The sequence below is a fragment of the Dermochelys coriacea genome, chromosome 1, assembly GCF_009764565.3.
Source record: "Dermochelys coriacea isolate rDerCor1 chromosome 1, rDerCor1.pri.v4, whole genome shotgun sequence".
In the NCBI taxonomy this organism is placed as follows: domain Eukaryota; kingdom Metazoa; phylum Chordata; order Testudines; family Dermochelyidae; genus Dermochelys; species Dermochelys coriacea.
Genome location: NC_050068.2, coordinates 51,900,199 through 51,917,371, shown reverse-complemented (window position 1 = coordinate 51,917,371; position 17,173 = coordinate 51,900,199). Strand labels below are relative to the sequence as shown.

The 17,173-nt window shown below is 39.8% G+C and overlaps 1 protein-coding gene across 9 annotated transcripts in view; it reads left to right on the top strand.

The window, feature by feature from the left end:
- The window catches only part of ALG5 (ALG5 dolichyl-phosphate beta-glucosyltransferase), a 51,248-nt gene extending 36,926 nt beyond the window's left edge, over nt 1-14,322 (top strand). For 6 of the 9 annotated variants that reach the window (XM_038393734.2, XM_038393748.2, XM_038393723.2 and 3 more), the window contains 2 exons: nt 10,511-10,596; nt 11,459-12,820. In XM_038393734.2, coding sequence (XP_038249662.1) covers nt 10,511-10,596; nt 11,459-11,571 — 199 coding nt within the window. In that variant the 3' untranslated portion in view covers nt 11,572-12,820. Of the gene's footprint in view, nt 1-10,510; nt 10,597-11,458; nt 12,821-12,868 lie in introns of those variants that run through there. The other 3 variants (XR_006277687.1, XR_006277685.1, XR_006277686.1) reach the window with 2 other exon arrangements.
- The last annotated feature ends 2,851 nt before the right edge of the window (nt 14,323-17,173 follow it).

Genomic DNA, 17,173 nt, shown 5'->3' with positions numbered 1-17,173 from the left:
TCCCAGTCTCTATTCAAGCCTAAGTTAATTGTATCCAGTTTGCAAATTAATTCTAATTCAGCAGTCTCTCGTTGGAGTCTGTTTTTGAAGCTTTTTTGTTGAAGTATAGCCACTCTTAGGTCTGTGATCGAGTGACCAGAGAGATTGAAGTGTTCTCCAACTGGCTTTTGAATGTTATAGTTCTTGATGTCTGATTTGTGTCCATTCATTCTTTTACGTAGAGACTGTCCAGTTTGGCCAATGTACATGGCAGAGGGGCATTGCTGGCACATGATGGCATATATCACATTGGTAGATGCGCAGGTGAACGAGCCTCTGATAGTGTGGCTGATGTGATTAGGTCCTATGATGGTATCCCCTGAATAGATATGTGGACAGAGTTGGCAACGGGCTTTGTTGCAAGGATAGGTTCCTGGGTTAGTGGTTCTGTTGTGTGGTGTGTGGTTGCTGGTGAGTATTTGCTTCAGATTGGGGGGCTGTCTGTAAGCAAGGACTGGTCTGTCTCCCAAGATCTGAGAGAGCGATGGCTCGTCCTTCAGGATAGGTTGTAGATCCTTGATGATGCGTTGGAGAGGTTTTAGTTGGGGGCTGAAGGTGATGGCTAGTGGCGTTCTGTTGTTTTCTTTGTTGGGCCTGTCCTGTAGTAGGTGACTTCTGGGTACTCTTCTGGCTCTGTCAATCTGTTTCTTCACTTCAGCAGGTGGGTATTGTAGTTGTAGGAATGCATGATAGAGATCTTGTAGGTGTTTGTCTCTGTCTGAGGGGTTGGAGCAAATGCGGTTATATCGTAGCGCTTGGCTGTAGACAATGGATCGAGTGGTATGATCTGGATGAAAGCTAGAGGCATGTAGGTAGGAATAGCGGTCAGTAGGTTTCCGATATAGGGTGGTGTTTATGTGACCATCGCTTATTAGCACCGTAGTGTCCAGGAAGTGGATCTCTTGTGTGGACTGGTCCAGGCTGAGGTTGATGGTGGGATGGAAATTGTTGAAATCATGGTGGAATTCCTCAAGAGCTTCTTTTCCATGGGTCCAGATGATGAAGATGTCATCAATGTAGCGCAAGTAGAGTAGGGGCATTAGGGGACGAGAGCTGAGGAAGCGTTGTTCTAAGTCAGCCATAAAAATGTTGGCATACCGTGGGGCCATGCGGGTACCCATCGCAGTGCCGCTGATTTGAAGGTATACATTGTCCCCAAATGTGAAATAGTTATGGGTCAGGACAAAGTCACAAAGTTCTGCCACCAGGTTAGCCGTGACAGTATCGGGGATACTGTTCCTGACGGCTTGTAGTCCATCTTTGTGTGGAATGTTGGTGTAGAGGGCTTCTACATCCATAGTGGCTAGGATGGTGTTTTTAGGAAGATCACCAATGGACTGTAGTTTCCTCAGGAAATCGGTGGTGTCTCGAAGATAGCTGGGAGTGCTGGTAACGAAGGGCCTGAGGAGGGAGTCTACATAGCCAGACAATCCTGCTGTCAGGGTGCCAATGCCTGAGATGATGGGGCGTCCAGGATTTCCAGGTTTATGGATCTTGGGTAGCAGATAGAATACCCCAGGTCGGGGCTCCAGGGGTGTGTCTGTGCGGATTTGTTCTTGTGCTTTTTCAGGGAGTTTCTTGAGCAAATGCTGTAGTTTCTTTTGGTAACTCTCAGTGGGATCAGAGGGTAATGGCTTGTAGAAAGTGGTGTTGGAGAGCTGCCTAGTAGCCTCTTGTTCATACTCCGACCTGTTCATGATGACGACAGCACCTCCTTTGTCAGCCTTTTTGATTATGATGTCAGAGTTGTTTCTGAGGCTGTGGATGGCACTGTGTTCTGCATGGCTGAGGTTATGGGGTAAGCGATGCTGCTTTTCCACAATTTCAGCTCGTGCACGTCGGCGGAAGCAGTCTATGTAGAAATCCAGGCTGCTGTTTCGACCTTCAGGAGGAGTCCACCCAGAATCCTTCTTTTTGTAGTGTTGGCAGGAAGGTCTCTGTGGGTTAATATGTTGGTCAGAGGTGTGTTGGAAATATTCCTTGAGTCTGAGACGTCGAAAATAGGATTCTAGGTCACCACATAACTGTATCATGTTCGTGGGGGTGGAGGGGCAAAAGGAGAGGCCCCGAGATAGGACAGATTCTTCCGCTGGGCTAAGAGTATAGTTGGATAGATTAACAATATTGCTGGGTGGGTTACGGGAACCATTGTTGTGGCCCCTTGTGGCATATAGTAGTTTAGATAGCTTAGTGTCCTTTTTCTTTTGTAGAGAATCAAAGTGTGTTTTGTAAATGGCTTGTCTAGTTTTTGTAAAGTCCAGCCACGAGGAAGTTTGTGTGGAAGGTTGGTTCTTTATGAGAGTATCCAGTTTTGAGAGCTCATTCTTAATCTTTCCCTGTTTGCTGTAGAGGATGTTGATCAGGTGGTTCCGCAGTTTCCTTGAGAGTGTGTGGCACCAACCTCTACACCAACACTCTACCTCTACACCAACATTCCACACAAAGATGGACTACAAGCCGTCAGGAACAGTATCCCCGATACTGTCACGGCTAACCTGGTGGCAGAACTTTGTGACTTTGTCCTGACCCATAACTATTTCACATTTGGGGACAATGTATACCTTCAAATCAGCGGCACTGCGATGGGTACCCGCATGGCCCCACAGTATGCCAACATTTTTATGGCTGACTTAGAACAACGCTTCCTCAGCTCTCGTCCCCTAATGCCCCTACTCTACTTGCGCTACATTGATGACATCTTCATCATCTGGACCCATGGAAAAGAAGCTCTTGAGGAATTCCACCATGATTTCAACAATTTCCATCCCACCATCAACCTCAGCCTGGACCAGTCCACACAAGAGATCCACTTCCTGGACACTACGGTGCTAATAAGCGATGGTCACATAAACACCACCCTATATCGGAAACCTACTGACCGCTATTCCTACCTACATGCCTCTAGCTTTCATCCAGATCATACCACTCGATCCATTGTCTACAGCCAAGCGCTACGATATAACCGCATTTGCTCCAACCCCTCAGACAGAGACAAACACCTACAAGATCTCTATCATGCATTCCTACAACTACAATACCCACCTGCTGAAGTGAAGAAACAGATTGACAGAGCCAGAAGAGTACCCAGAAGTCACCTACTACAGGACAGGCCCAACAAAGAAAACAACAGAACGCCACTAGCCATCACCTTCAGCCCCCAACTAAAACCTCTCCAACGCATCATCAAGGATCTACAACCTATCCTGAAGGACGACCCATCACTCTCTCAGATCTTGGGAGACAGACCAGTCCTTGCTTACAGACAGCCCCCCAATCTGAAGCAAATACTCACCAGCAACCACACACCACACAACAGAACCACTAACCCAGGAACCTATCCTTGCAACAAAGCCCGTTGCCAACTCTGTCCACATATCTATTCAGGGGATACCATCATAGGACCTAATCACATCAGCCACACTATCAGAGGCTCGTTCACCTGCGCATCTACCAATGTGATATATGCCATCATGTGCCAGCAATGCCCCTCTGCCATGTACATTGGCCAAACTGGACAGTCTCTACGTAAAAGAATGAATGGACACAAATCAGACGTCAAGAATTATAACATTCAAAAACCAGTTGGAGAACACTTCAATCTCTCTGGTCACTCGATCACAGACCTAAGAGTGGCTATACTTCAACAAAAAAGCTTCAAAAACAGACTCCAACGAGAGACTGCTGAATTGGAATTAATTTGCAAACTGGATACAATTAACTTAGGCTTGAATAGAGACTGGGAATGGATGAGTCATTACACAAAGTAAAACTATTTCCCCATGGTATTTCTCCCTCCCACCCCACCCCCCACTGTTCCTCTGATATTCTTGTTAACTGCTGGAATTAGCCTACCTGCTTGTCACCATGTAAGGTTTTCCTCCTTCCCCCCCCCTGCTGTGGGTGATGGCTTATCTTAAGTGATCACTCTCCTTACAGTGTGTATGATAAACCCATTGTTTCATGTTCTCTGTGTGTGTGTATATAAATCTCTCCTCTGTTTTTTCCACCAAATGCATCCGATGAAGTGAGCTGTAGCTCACGAAAGCTTATGCTCTAATAAATTTGTTAGTCTCTAAGGTGCCACAAGTACTCCTTTTCCCTTAATCTGGCTGCAGATATCACACTTGCCAACTAATAAGGTTACAACCTCCAAATCCACTAGTGTCACTTTGCTCTTGTCCAGATTAAGCCTCAGCTAGTTCACCCTTGTTCATATTGTGATTATAGAAAGACAGTAGATTCCAGTGCACCATCTGGGTCTGACGAGATGTAGAACTAGTTATCATCAGTTTACTGAATACATTGCAATCTGTTTCCTCGCTAACTCTGATAGTGGATGTGCATACACATTGAAATGTACCCCAGTAATATCCCACCCATGAGTCCTTTTCCTTTAGGCATTCAATGTGGGAGGAGGGAGAGGTTCAAGGTTAGGACATATTCATCATCACATGCAGTCGTGGGGAGGGAGCACATTCTTGCCAGGGATGTTCATCCTTTACTTTCCTGGTCACTAAAATTTGCTCACAATTCTTTTTTAATGTCACTTCAGCAGGATAGTGATGTCCTGGCATTGCATTAATCAATTTCTATAAAGTAATAAAACTTACAATAGTGCTTAGCTGATGGTTGAACTCTGTTCATTAGTTCCCTAGGCTGAGCAGCATTTTTAGACCAGTGTAATATATAGGACAATTAAATGATCTGTCTCTATTAAGATTTCTAGTCAATTAATACATGTAATGGGTATTATGGAATTATAACAGATTAGAGCAGCGGTCACCAACCTGTCGAACGCCTAGTCAATGCTGGAGACTCTCCTAGCCGATCGGGATCTCTGGCCACGGCAGCACAGCAGGGCTGCCTGCTGTGGCCTGCATGCCCCTCCCGGAAACGGCCAGCACATCCCTGAGGCCCCGTGAGGTGTGGGGGAGGGGAGGCAAGGGTCTGTGTGCGCTGTTCCTGCCGGCAAGCGCCGCCCCCGCAGCTCCTATTGGCTGGGAACGGAGAGCTGTGGCCAATGGGAGCTGTGGTGGCAGTGGCTGCAGAGGGGGGCAGCACATGGAACCATGTGCCTCCCCCAGAGGCCGCAGAAGCCCATTGTCCCCTTCTGGGAGCGGCGTGGCCACATGGAGCACTAGGGGCTGGCAGGGTGGCCCGGCTCGTAACGAGGAGGAGGTGCTTATGTGCCTGAGTGGGCTGGGGCAGGCAGGGAGCCTGCCTTAGCCCCACTGCGCCACCGACTGGGAGCCGCCTGAGGTAAGTGTCCCCCTCCCGGAGCCAGCACCCCATACTCCCTTCTGGACCCCATTACCCTCTCCTGCACCCCAACTCCTGCCCCAGCCCACTGGAAGTGAGTAAGGGTGCGGAAGAGCAAGCGACGGGAGGGAGGGGGGATGGAGCGAGCGGGGCAGGGGCGGGGTAGATCCTGCCCTTAAATTCAAAATTGATCTTGGGCATAAAAAGGTTGGAGACCACTGTATTAGAGCTAAAAGCTCGTTTGCAGCTATTCAGAAGTGAATATAACAAATTTAATATATCTTTGCTTAAAAATCTAAAATGTCAGCCAAAAATGACAAGTAATACAAACGTAGAATTTCAATAGAACAAACTGGAGTAATTAGGCAGGGTAATAAACAGTGTTCAGTTCTCAATTGTTTGTGGGTTGTTGGGTTTTTTTAAACAACTTTTAAACAGCAACATCACTTGGAACAGATTCAGCACATTCAGACAAATTCATTTACTTCGATAACTGCTTTTGTGGCAGCTGATAGGCCCTGTTCCCACTCTGAAGTCGTCTTGATTTGAGATTATTGCAAACCTCTTGTTCCCTAGCTAACTTAACTCTGCTGCCTTCTGTACTTATTGCATTTTTTTATTGTTGTACAGGGTAATGTTAATAGTTTTGCTTTATTAATATATATGTGCTGTAGTGAAGAGGCCAATGTGTAATCACTTGTGTTTGACTGTGGCAGTATCTGACTGTATATGGATGTGTCTCTGGATTACTCACTAGCACCTATTTTGAGGTATATTCTTGCTGCTTCACTAATTGTAATGTATTATTTTTAATTATGTTAAAGTCCTGTACCTTTTTGTCTGAAAGGAGGGTGGTTTGGAGTGGAATGGGGGAAGCAGCATTTCTAACTCATCTGACAATCTGCAGAGATTTGTCTCTCTTTTGCATGCTACTGACCACCTTTCTACAACAGCCTCTGTCAAAATACCATAAAGATTAGAGGAAAGATTCAGAGTTTGCAGTCCAGGGGAGTTGAAACTGCAGCTGCTTTAAGACATCTTTGCACCCTCTTGATTCTGGTCTGTTATGGGGGCTGGAGAGTCCTTCAGCATAATTTAGACAATTCCTCTAAATTACAGCAGCCTCCCCAGGCTGTCCTATGGGTTAACTTGCAATGCTTCCTGGAATTTTCACAATGTTGTCTGATGCAGCTCCTCCCACCTCCAGAAAACCATCTGCACAGGGACACATAAGGGGATCCTGGGGAGACAGCTTTATGGCTGCATTCCTCAATTCTTGCACTGGGGAATCCTCCCCATGACGAATATGGCACTTATGGGCCCCTTTACACTTCTCTGGCCAGCACTTTTATGTAACATAAAATGTCTAGAGCAGAGGCAAGGATCTTGCCCTAGATGAGGGGAGGGGGCAGAAGCAAGGTAGGTATTTTATTTAAAAGCAAGAGTTTCTTTTAAATCTTAAAGCCTTTAATTTCCCCCAATCAAACTCTTGTTTTCAAAGAGGCTGTAGTAAAAAGGCAATCAGCAGCAGTGGGGAGTGATTTAAATGACTGATTTGCATTGCTTAACTTTTTAAAATCTAGCTGAGGCTTTGTAAAACTAATTTCAAAATTTGCTATGGCAAATTCAAATTAAAATGTATAACAAACTACATTCTAAACAATTCATTGTTTATTTTCTTTGAATGTCAGTGCTGTAAGGGTTTAAACATTATTTACATTTTACAAATGCTATTGGTAAAATATAAAATATAGAGTTAAAGCTCTGCTCTTTCTAACACTTAAGCTGGTATCAGAGTAGCAGCCGTGTTAGTCTGTATTCGCAAAAAGAAAAGGAGTACTTGTGGCACCTTAGAGACTAACAAATTTATTAGAGCATAAGCTTTCGTGAGCTACAGCTCACTTCATCGGATGCATCACGAAAGCTTATGCTCTAATAAATTTGTTAGTCTCTAAGGTGCCACAAGTACTCCTTTTCTTTTTAAGCTGGTATGTAACTGTCTACCTGAATGATCAAATTGACTTCAGTGGGACTGCTGGTATTTAAAGTTAAGCATGTGCATAAGTGTTTGCAGCATCGCAGATAAAATTTATTTTTATTACACACTTCCTAGGGGGACAAAATCTTTCTCATCAAAATAAAATTGCTTCAGTGTTAGCAATGAAAGTTATTTAGACTTTAACAATGAGTATTTAGACTTTAACAATGAGTGACAGGGTGGTGAGATTAGATTTTTATTGGTAAATGTCAATAAACGTCATTTCCACAGTGTACACACAAACTGCAAAAAAAAAATCCATCAATAATGATCTAAATTTACAAATAGGCCAAGTAAGAAAAATGCTGCTTGAGAAATTAGTTTGATTTAAGAATATTTACTTTGTATATTTTGACATGATGTTGACAATTTGTGTTTTAACAGTTAGAGCTTTAACTTTTTGAATTGCTGCATCTACTAAAATTAAATAATTGTCTGATCCCTCTCCCATAATTTCCCATGACTGAAAATTTTGATAGATGAAAATCGAAAAAAATGCTTAAAAATAAACATTGATATTCTTCATTGAAATTATCAAAAAATAAAAATTTAATTCTGTCACATCTAGTTATTGTGAACTCTTCATGCACAGAGGCCAAAATTGTCAAGCCGTATTTGAGGACCTAATGGTAGTATTTTCAAAAGTACCTATGTGATTTGGGAGCACAAATCCCATTGACTTCATACTAAAAACCCTGATGGAGGAGTACAGCCTGGTTATGTAAAGTATTTCAGCTTTCTTGACTTGTGGAAGTTCAATATACAGGGAAGTGGTGTTGGTTGCAATTATAGCTGGCACTGTTTGCTTATCAGTCTTGTATTTGTGTATGTGATATTCTTCCAGTACATATGTTAGAGGCCCTGGACTTTTCTTCGTCAGCACAGATGAGCATTTTAAGTGTGAAACTTTTTTGTTTTTTAAAAAAAAAAAAAAAACCTATGTAAAATCTGGAATTCTGCTAATAATTAGGAAACCAATTAAGGAACCAGGTATAGAACACCCACTTGGGCAATTTAAGGTTATAAAATAGGAAGAAAGTAAAGTATTAACAACATGAAAACAAATTATTTAAATTGTGATCATTTTTTTAAATCCATCCTGGTCACTAGTAGCTAACACATCTCATTAGTTTAATATATTGAATGTTATATGAGAGTTAAAAGAGGCATGCACCCTTTAGCTAAAGCTGCCTTATGGCCACTAAGTTCCTGACATTTTCAACAGATACCCTCTTCTTCCCCCGCCCCAAGAAAACCTTTTAAACTTGAAAATTGTCTTTACTTAAACTTTTAACACCACCACCACCCACCTTTAACAACAGAAATGGTTCTATGCTTTCTTATAGAAATATAGTAATGTATATGTTTGTCTTTTAAATCAAAGCAAGAGGGTACTTCAAATAGGACTATAATGGATATCCTGGTTGGACAGTTGAAGGCAAAAATGTCTTAAGTAACTATATCTTTATCAGTTAGACAATGCAGTTGCTGAAAAGGAAGTGCTTATGTTTTATATCACTCTAAAAATCAATAACAATTGACTTAGAGCATAAGTGTTCACATTCTTTAACAAATGTTTGGCATTTAAAATTAGTCGTTGCCTAGAAATAGTTAAGAAACAGGGAATTTGTGAGTGGCCTATATGAAAGTCTGAAAAAAAATGATCTTAAAACAGATAAGACATTTAATATTCATGAATTGTTTCAAAAAAGACCTCTATTACTCGTGGCTGTCTAAGAACAAATGTTTAAGTGTAAAGAGAAACCTAATGACAGGTGAACAAGAAGTCAGAATATTTGGGGTTCAGTATTTAGTATATACAACTAAATATAGAGAAATACTGACTGACTAGAGATTTAAATTTATCTCTGGTCACCCTTGCAATGCACAAGTTCTATGTAGATAGCTGTTTACTGAAAATCATGTCCTTTATGTCTAAGAGCAACCATCCATATATCCCATTGACCCCAGTGAGAGCAGTGGATGCTCAGCTGTTATGAAAACCAGGCCTGAAGAATGCTGAGCAGATGAGGAATTTTAGCTGTACAAGTGGGGTGAAGAAATGAGTGAATCTTCATACTTAAGTCTAGGTCTTATGATATTCGTTAGTGCTAGACATAGCGCAGTGAGAAACTGGGTGAACTTGGCCAATGCACCTGCTCTGCTTCCCTACAATGACTTCTGCTACCCCAACTGTTCTAGTAGTAAAAAGAAAAGGAGGACTTGTGGCACCTTAGAGACTAACAAATTTAGGCTGAGGTCTGTGTGGTGGATCTAAAGATTCCAAACATGCTGATGTGGGTTTCAATTTGATGTCTCATAATGGAGTTTGTTTATCCAATTTTTTTAATAAGAAAAAAAACTAAGAAATTATGTACAAAATACCATAAGTTACAAGCACATTGTTTGCAAAGTCAAGCTCTCGAAACTTAGGAAATGCCAGAGTTAATCTTGCCTGTGCAGTCTTAATTTGTTCCCCCTTGTGCATATGATTTTATGATTCAGACTATGATTTTGGTAGGGATGTTTTTAGAGAGCATAAGCTTTCGTGAGCTACAGCTCACTTCATCGGATGCATTTAGTTCTAATAGTGGATCTCTTCTGAGCAGAGTCTGCCAGTAAAAATGATAGACTTGAGGAGTGAAAAGGCTCTAAAATGGTTTCTTGTATGTACTCCCAGCTATTCCTCAGCTCCCATCATTTCTCTGCTTCCTCACTTCCCTTCTGCATTGGTTTTTGACTCAAAGAAAACAAGGAGAGTGTATCACATCAGCATACAGCAGCATCAAGAAAGGGAAGAGGAGCTTCAGGTGTAGTTGAAACCCAAGAAAACACTAGAGAAGTAGGTTGGTGCTGCAAGGAAGCTCTACAAAGATCTGAATCTTGACTGTGATCAAATGGAAAGTGTGAGTGCTGGTACGAGCACTTCATCCTTTCTTTTAATGTACGTGTTGTGCAATGAGGTATTGTAATCTGTACCCTGGCTAGTTTCTGTCATTCAGCTATATAATGACTTGATCTTTCATGTGACTGACCTTCAGAGTATCAGTACAAACTTGATAACTGCACACTAAGTGCCTTAAATTATACCAGAACAGAAATTTAATTAACATTGCAGTGGTCTTTTTTCTGAAAATAAATACAAATGATTTACTATTTCCTGTTCTATTTCAGGGCATTTGATGTGGAACTTCTTTACATAGCTCAGCTCTTGAAAATACCAATAGCAGAGGTTGCTGTCAACTGGACTGAAATTGATGGTGAGTAAATTGCTTACCCACCTCCCATCCCCTTGAGTGTCAGTCCAGAAAGCAATACCTTTGTATCTTCCTCTAGTGACACAAACACGTTTTTCCAAACTTGAAGACCTGTTGCATTGACACTTCTCCTCATACAGCCATCCAGTTGTAAAAGACCTGAAGGCAGTAAGGCTGGCCAGCTTCCCCTGATGCTCCACTTCCAATTCTTCCTTTCTCTGGCCCTTTCTTGTCATGGCTCCAAAACTCTCACCATTCCCATGTACAAGCTCCCCTAGGTCACCCTCTTTGCTTCAGGTTTTTCACAGTGCCTTTTGCTTTCCAGCTTATAGAGAACACTGCTATAAGATGCAGAGAGAGCACAATCTACCTAGCATGATGTCTAGCCCTATTGAAGAAGGGTTAGTTAAATTGTTTGGATGTCCTAAATTGCTTGGAGATTAGTGGGTTTGTGATAGTGCTCTTAAGATTGTCTTGAGTGATTTTAGGAAAGAAAAACAAACACATGCTTTCTTCCAATTGCCTTTGCTCAGGTTCTAAGTCTAGTTACCTGAACAAAGTGTGATTTATTGTCCAGCAGTAAATTTGTGTACATATGCCACTGTAGCATATGTTGAGCCACTATCTATTTCTGACCTAGAATGTCCCACTCTCAGTATAATTTCAAATATAATTTAAATTATAAAGCATTAACTTTTCAAGTGGAAATGTTTATTAAAGTCAAGGGCTAAATCAGGATGCTGAATAAGCTAACAATGCAGATGTTCTCTGGTTAAATCCATCTTACTGATGCTAACTTTATTTAAGGTGAACACTTGTTTAAACATTGTCCCTCTGATTTTTATATATCTTTTATTAACTATAGGTTCGAAGCTGGTTCCCTTTTGGAGCTGGCTGCAGATGGGCAGGGATCTTCTTTTTATACGACTGAGATATTTGACTGGTGCCTGGCGTCTCGAAACAAGCAAATCTAATTAGGTTATTTACATTCTCCAAATGCATTATTACACATAATGGAGCACAAGAACTATTTCAGTGAACTGAAATGTTGGAGAAAGCTGAGGTTACTCTTCATTGCTGCTGTTATGTACTGCATTTTTGCAATGTACGTATATTTTGTAAAATTGCCGATAGTCAAATGTTTCTATAATCTGAAAGAAAAAGCATATTTAAACGACATACGTTTTCATCCCAGCATCTGTGTTTTCTTTTGTTCTGTAGCAGCTTTAAAGGTTCTTGCATAAACTCACCCAGATTAAATAAACAAATCTGCTTTTGTCTCACTGTGCACTTGGAATTCCCCTTAATGCACATTAAAAGGAGCCCATATCCCATGAAATGCAATATTGTGGATGACCAAAGCCCTTTTTGTTTCTGTGTATTTGAACACACACATATGTTGTGATTTGGAACTGGTAATAGTGATATTAAATTACTTATATGTATTTAGGCTATTATTTTAAATCTTTAAATGGTATGGCTGATATTAATGGATTTTACTGTGTTATACAACTAATGCGCTATTTTCCTGAGAACTTGTTCAGTAATCTCATAACATTCCAATTGTAATCTGTCTTGACCTGCAATTTATAACACTTAAGTCTGAGATCTTACTTCATATTCATTCCCCATGGACCATAACATTTCCAAAAGAAAGCACATTTAATTTTAAAATGCTCTCTTTTACAATTAGATATAATCTGGCCATTCAGGTGAATACTATATGTACTAGACTAGGAGCCTCAAGAACTGTTGTACAGAGGCCAGGGAGAAAGTAGTTTGATACATAACAGACTGACACCTTGGAGGTGCTGGGGGTCGTGTGTGTTAAGGATGTTTGATTTTTAGCTGTGAAGCTCATGATTCTTTCAGCTTTAAGGGCTGGGCTTTCTATTGATAAAGTATCTCAACCTATCATGGAGCATAACTTTAAAATGGCAAATGTCAAAAATACTCATTTGTGATTGCCAAACAAGTAAACCAGTTTCCTGAAGCTACCATAAAGGTTAAAACGTTTCCCACTTTAAGAAGTTGTTCCTATGAGCTTGTTTAAAGCAGAGAAAATGGAGTGAACAACCAGTTGTACTTTCAGATATGTTAAGTTGGAATCTGTCTTTTCTCTTTTTACAAGTTGTTATACACTTCTAGGGTTTGGTTCCTGTTAGAGTTACCTCAGTTTTCCGGAGGATGAAGTAGTACTGAAATAAAATCTCAATGAACATTTTCAGTTTTTGTTTTGTAGTCTTCACTTCCTTTGGTATTCTGGTCCATATAGATCTGTCACTTCTGCTGAATGAGTTATGTGACTGATTGCTGCATTAACCAGAATAAAGTGATAACTGCTCACTTGTGGTAAGTGTTCTGTGCTCTACTGATGTGATAGGCAGGGCTGGTAGTGCCACCTGTTAAGGTTGTTTGATGTTTCCCATTATAAGATCATGTTCTCAGTAGCTTATAACTTTCTCAAACTAACCATTTGGGCTGCAGTTTTCCATGCAAGGTGTCTGCCTCAGTCTGATTTTGAAAACTTCAACTGAATATTTTTGGCAGCTTCTTAGAAAGAGGCTAGGGGAATCCAGTTGTTGGGTTTTTTTTTAAACCAAGGAAACTACACACAAAATACCTGCATTAAAAGAATATTAGTAACCAATCCTTCCAGATTAAATATCACAGGATTTGTCAGTAAAAACCATTATTAGATTATGGAAATTACTATGCATTTGAGTAACACTCATCATAAATCTGTGTATAACAAAATTAAAATGAGGCTTAAATAATTAGATCTCATCATGAAGCTGGCAAAAAACAAAATTATTTGTTTCACAGCTTTCAGAATTGACCTACTTTCATCTCTCCAAAATTTTCTGCATGACTTCAATCAATATCTTCAGGTTTTGAATCATTATCCAAGTTTCTTTTACTGAAAATAGTTTTCAGTAATGAAGATTTCAGTAAACGAAAAACATCAGTGATTTTGAAAACGTTGGACAAAAATTAATGTGGCAGAAAGTTTTGCAAAAGAGAATTTTTAATAAAAAGCTGTCAAATTTATCAAAAGTTTTTTTTTCACTGGCCATTTTCTGTAGAAAAATAGCCTTTCAAAAAGAAAACAATAAATTCTTTGTTAAATTTTGACAAGCTCTAAAATTCATCTAATTCTTTTACTCGGGATTCTTCCATTGTTATTGGATAATATGAAGCAATGGTGAAGCAGAGACTCCATCATTAAGAATGTGTATAGATATCCATTGTAATGCAACTTCACAAACTCTTTTCCTTGACATTTTCCATATGTTGTCTTTTAGCACACTCCCCTTATATATAATCTGACAAGACATTTGGAACATGACTGCTGCAGGAAAAAAGCCTCAGTAGTAATTCTGTTCTGTTAATAAAATTTTCTCAATTTTTTTAGTAGCTTGACCTGGAAATTACAAATTTGGTCTGAAAAAAGTTCATATGCAGCATTTTTGGAACAATTGGAGAGTTAATTTTAAAACTGTTCACTATAGTTGGTCTGTCTTGATATTGCCACCCATTTTCTGAAGTCCACAAAGCTCCTAGTGGAGTCTGAAGTCTACATGCTCTCCTGCAGAGAGGAGATAGGGATTTAATTGCTAAACCGTTCCAAATGTGGCTCAGCAAAGGCAAGAGACTCCAAGAACACCAATTACAAGTGAGTAACTGCCTTTTTATTGTGTTTAACAATAAAATGACATAATTCTGATACTTCATGGGAGTTTGTTTATTCCAGTAAAGGACAGTGATTCACTTTGATCTTTTTTGATAGATAACCTTTTCTGCAGATACACAGTACATCACAGGCCAAATCCATCACTGGTATAACTCCTGAATTTAGCTCTATATTCTCAGTCCATGGGCTCAATGACACTGCAGCATTATTTCAGGGCAATGCACCTGGGCACAAATAATAAAGCAATTTCAATCCATTTAGAATGCACAGAATGAACAAAATCATGAAGTGTCAGCAACGAAAGGCAGGAGATGGCTCCAGTTCATTCTGCAGAACTGTATTCAATATACCAGTTACAGAATTAAAAACAAATATCTGAGGACTATTCCCATACCAACTGGGAAACAAATGCCCAGATTCATTTTACAACTAGCTTTTACACAGGTGCAATGCAAATTTAAACTGAATTAATATTTGAAAAGTACAGATGCATCCTTAGTTGTGGTATACACACCTTCAATATCTATTCTTGAATCCCTATATTAGTATTGCTTCTATCCCTAATTATCAATTTACCACGTACCCAAGAGTGTGCTAGATGTTCACAGACAGTAGACAAGTTACAATCTACAAATAGATCAAATACAGGCATGAGAATGGGAGAACATAATTTTTCTTTATCCCAATGGTTATTTACTACGTATATTTTAACATTCGTCCCTTAACCTTTGTTTAACATTGTCATATTAAGCCCCAGCCTCTCTTTCTTACTGTTGCTATTTTTTCAATATTATATAAAATAAAACATACATTTGAGATCATATCCTGGCAGCCACCCTCACCTGTGAATCTATTTAAAAGATTGATCACTGAAAGGGAAAATAGAAATGTATAGCTGAACTGTACATTATTCTACATTTCACCATTTTTATTACCATGAACCATTTCTGCCTTCTATTTGTAAGTATAGTTATGTGATTGTCAAGCTGCCCATTTAGATATGTTTAGACAATTATCCTTGTCTGATATTTTTTTAAGCCCCCTTACATTCAAGCATTCTGCAAACCCTAGTGCTTGCATTTGAGCACTCTGCAAATCCATAGTATTACTTCTGGGGCTAAGAACAAATCCGTTTTTAACTTGTCAATATAGTGTGCCAGATTTTTAGCAGGCTCCCAATCCTTTCAGCAACTTCATACATAAGCATTTATTTACATGCTGTAAATGAGATAAATGCTGAGTGCATACCTGCCTTTTCCAAAGTGTGCAAGTGTTTCATTTCCCTGAAACAGAGATCAACTGCAGTGAATGTTCCAGTAATAAGCCTGCATACTTGCCATAGGGTAGCCCATTCAGTTTAAAGGAGCATTAGAGGGTTCAGTTTCACTTGGGGTCTCGCCCATCTCACCAAGGACATTAACTTGATCAGAATAACATTTAATCTTTTAAATGCATGATGCTGCAGTGCAAAAGAGATATTTTGAAAGATGTTAGATATTGCAATCCTGGTAACATTTTCATTGTTCTTAGGGTAGTTTTGCCAATCATTTTCTGGGAAAATCTGTTCAATAACTATTATTTTCTAACATTATTATCTGCAGATTTTCAAAGATGGGTGTCTAAAATTAGCCTCTTAAATCCATATTTAGGCACCTTAACAAGTGAACCTATTTTTCAAACATGCTGAGCACCCTGCAGCAGACACTGAAGACCATGAGAGCAGCTTCATGCTCAGCACCTTTGAAAATCAGGTTACTTGTTTAGGACTGATGTGAATTTAAGAGCCACTTTGAAAATCTTGGGCATTGTGTTCCCAAATGACTTTCTCAGCTTTCAGTGTCCATGTAGTGAACACGTCAAAATTTGACTAATGAAACAACATGCAAAACAGATAAACGGCCGTAGTCACCTATGTTGTTTAATAATTTGGGAAGTTTCACTTTTGTCTTTGGCACATATCCGTGCATAAAAATATTTGATGCACCATTTACAGTAACTATACAAAAGATGACGCTTAATCAGAGCTCTGATTAAGCTCAAAAGCTTCTCTCATTAACAGAAGTTGGTCCAATAAAAGATATTACCTCACTTACAGTAAAGTTAGTTGCAGAGGAACCTTGCTAGACCATTACTGTGAGGGGCTTCGCAGAGCAAGTAGTATTATACCCCTTTTCATCAATTATCTAGTCTGTCTGAAGCAAATTGTTTAGACAGTCCAGTTAGTACTAGCTTTACCAAGTTTGAATATAACTTGATCCAGTTAATAGTGCTTCAGCTAATGTGGTTTTTACATATAGTTGAATCTAAAACAAAAAAATCACCAGTGAACTGAATGTATTGCCTTTTTGGTATTTAAAGTAACAAAAAAGATTATTTTCCAAAATTTTACCTGAGCAAGATGAGATGACACATTCCTTAAAGCATTAGGGGTAACTGGCAGTTCTTTATTATTAACCTTGCTAGCAATAGTGAGGCTGAACTGATGTGAACAATGGTGGGAAATTTTTGAAAAATTCCCATGTAGAGGGTGCTCTTCCTGAGTTTCCTCATCTGGAAAACATTTACCTACCTCATTCATGTGGTGTTTGGTGATCCTGGAATGAAAGATACTACTAAAGAATTTCAGAGTGGTAGCCGTGTTAGTCTGTATCAGCAAAAAGAACAAGGAGTACTTTTGGCACCTTAGAGACTAACAAATTTATTTGAGCATAAGCTTATACTAAAGAGTAATTAGCAGGGAAACTATGCTGTCTTTATCAGCTTTGCCTTCCCTCACACCCACACACCACACAAAGAAACAGCTGAGAAGAAAGCAAGTTTTCCTGCCAACCCTATATATAAAAAAACACTTATCTGAGTCCCAAAGAAGGTCTAACACATGAGCCA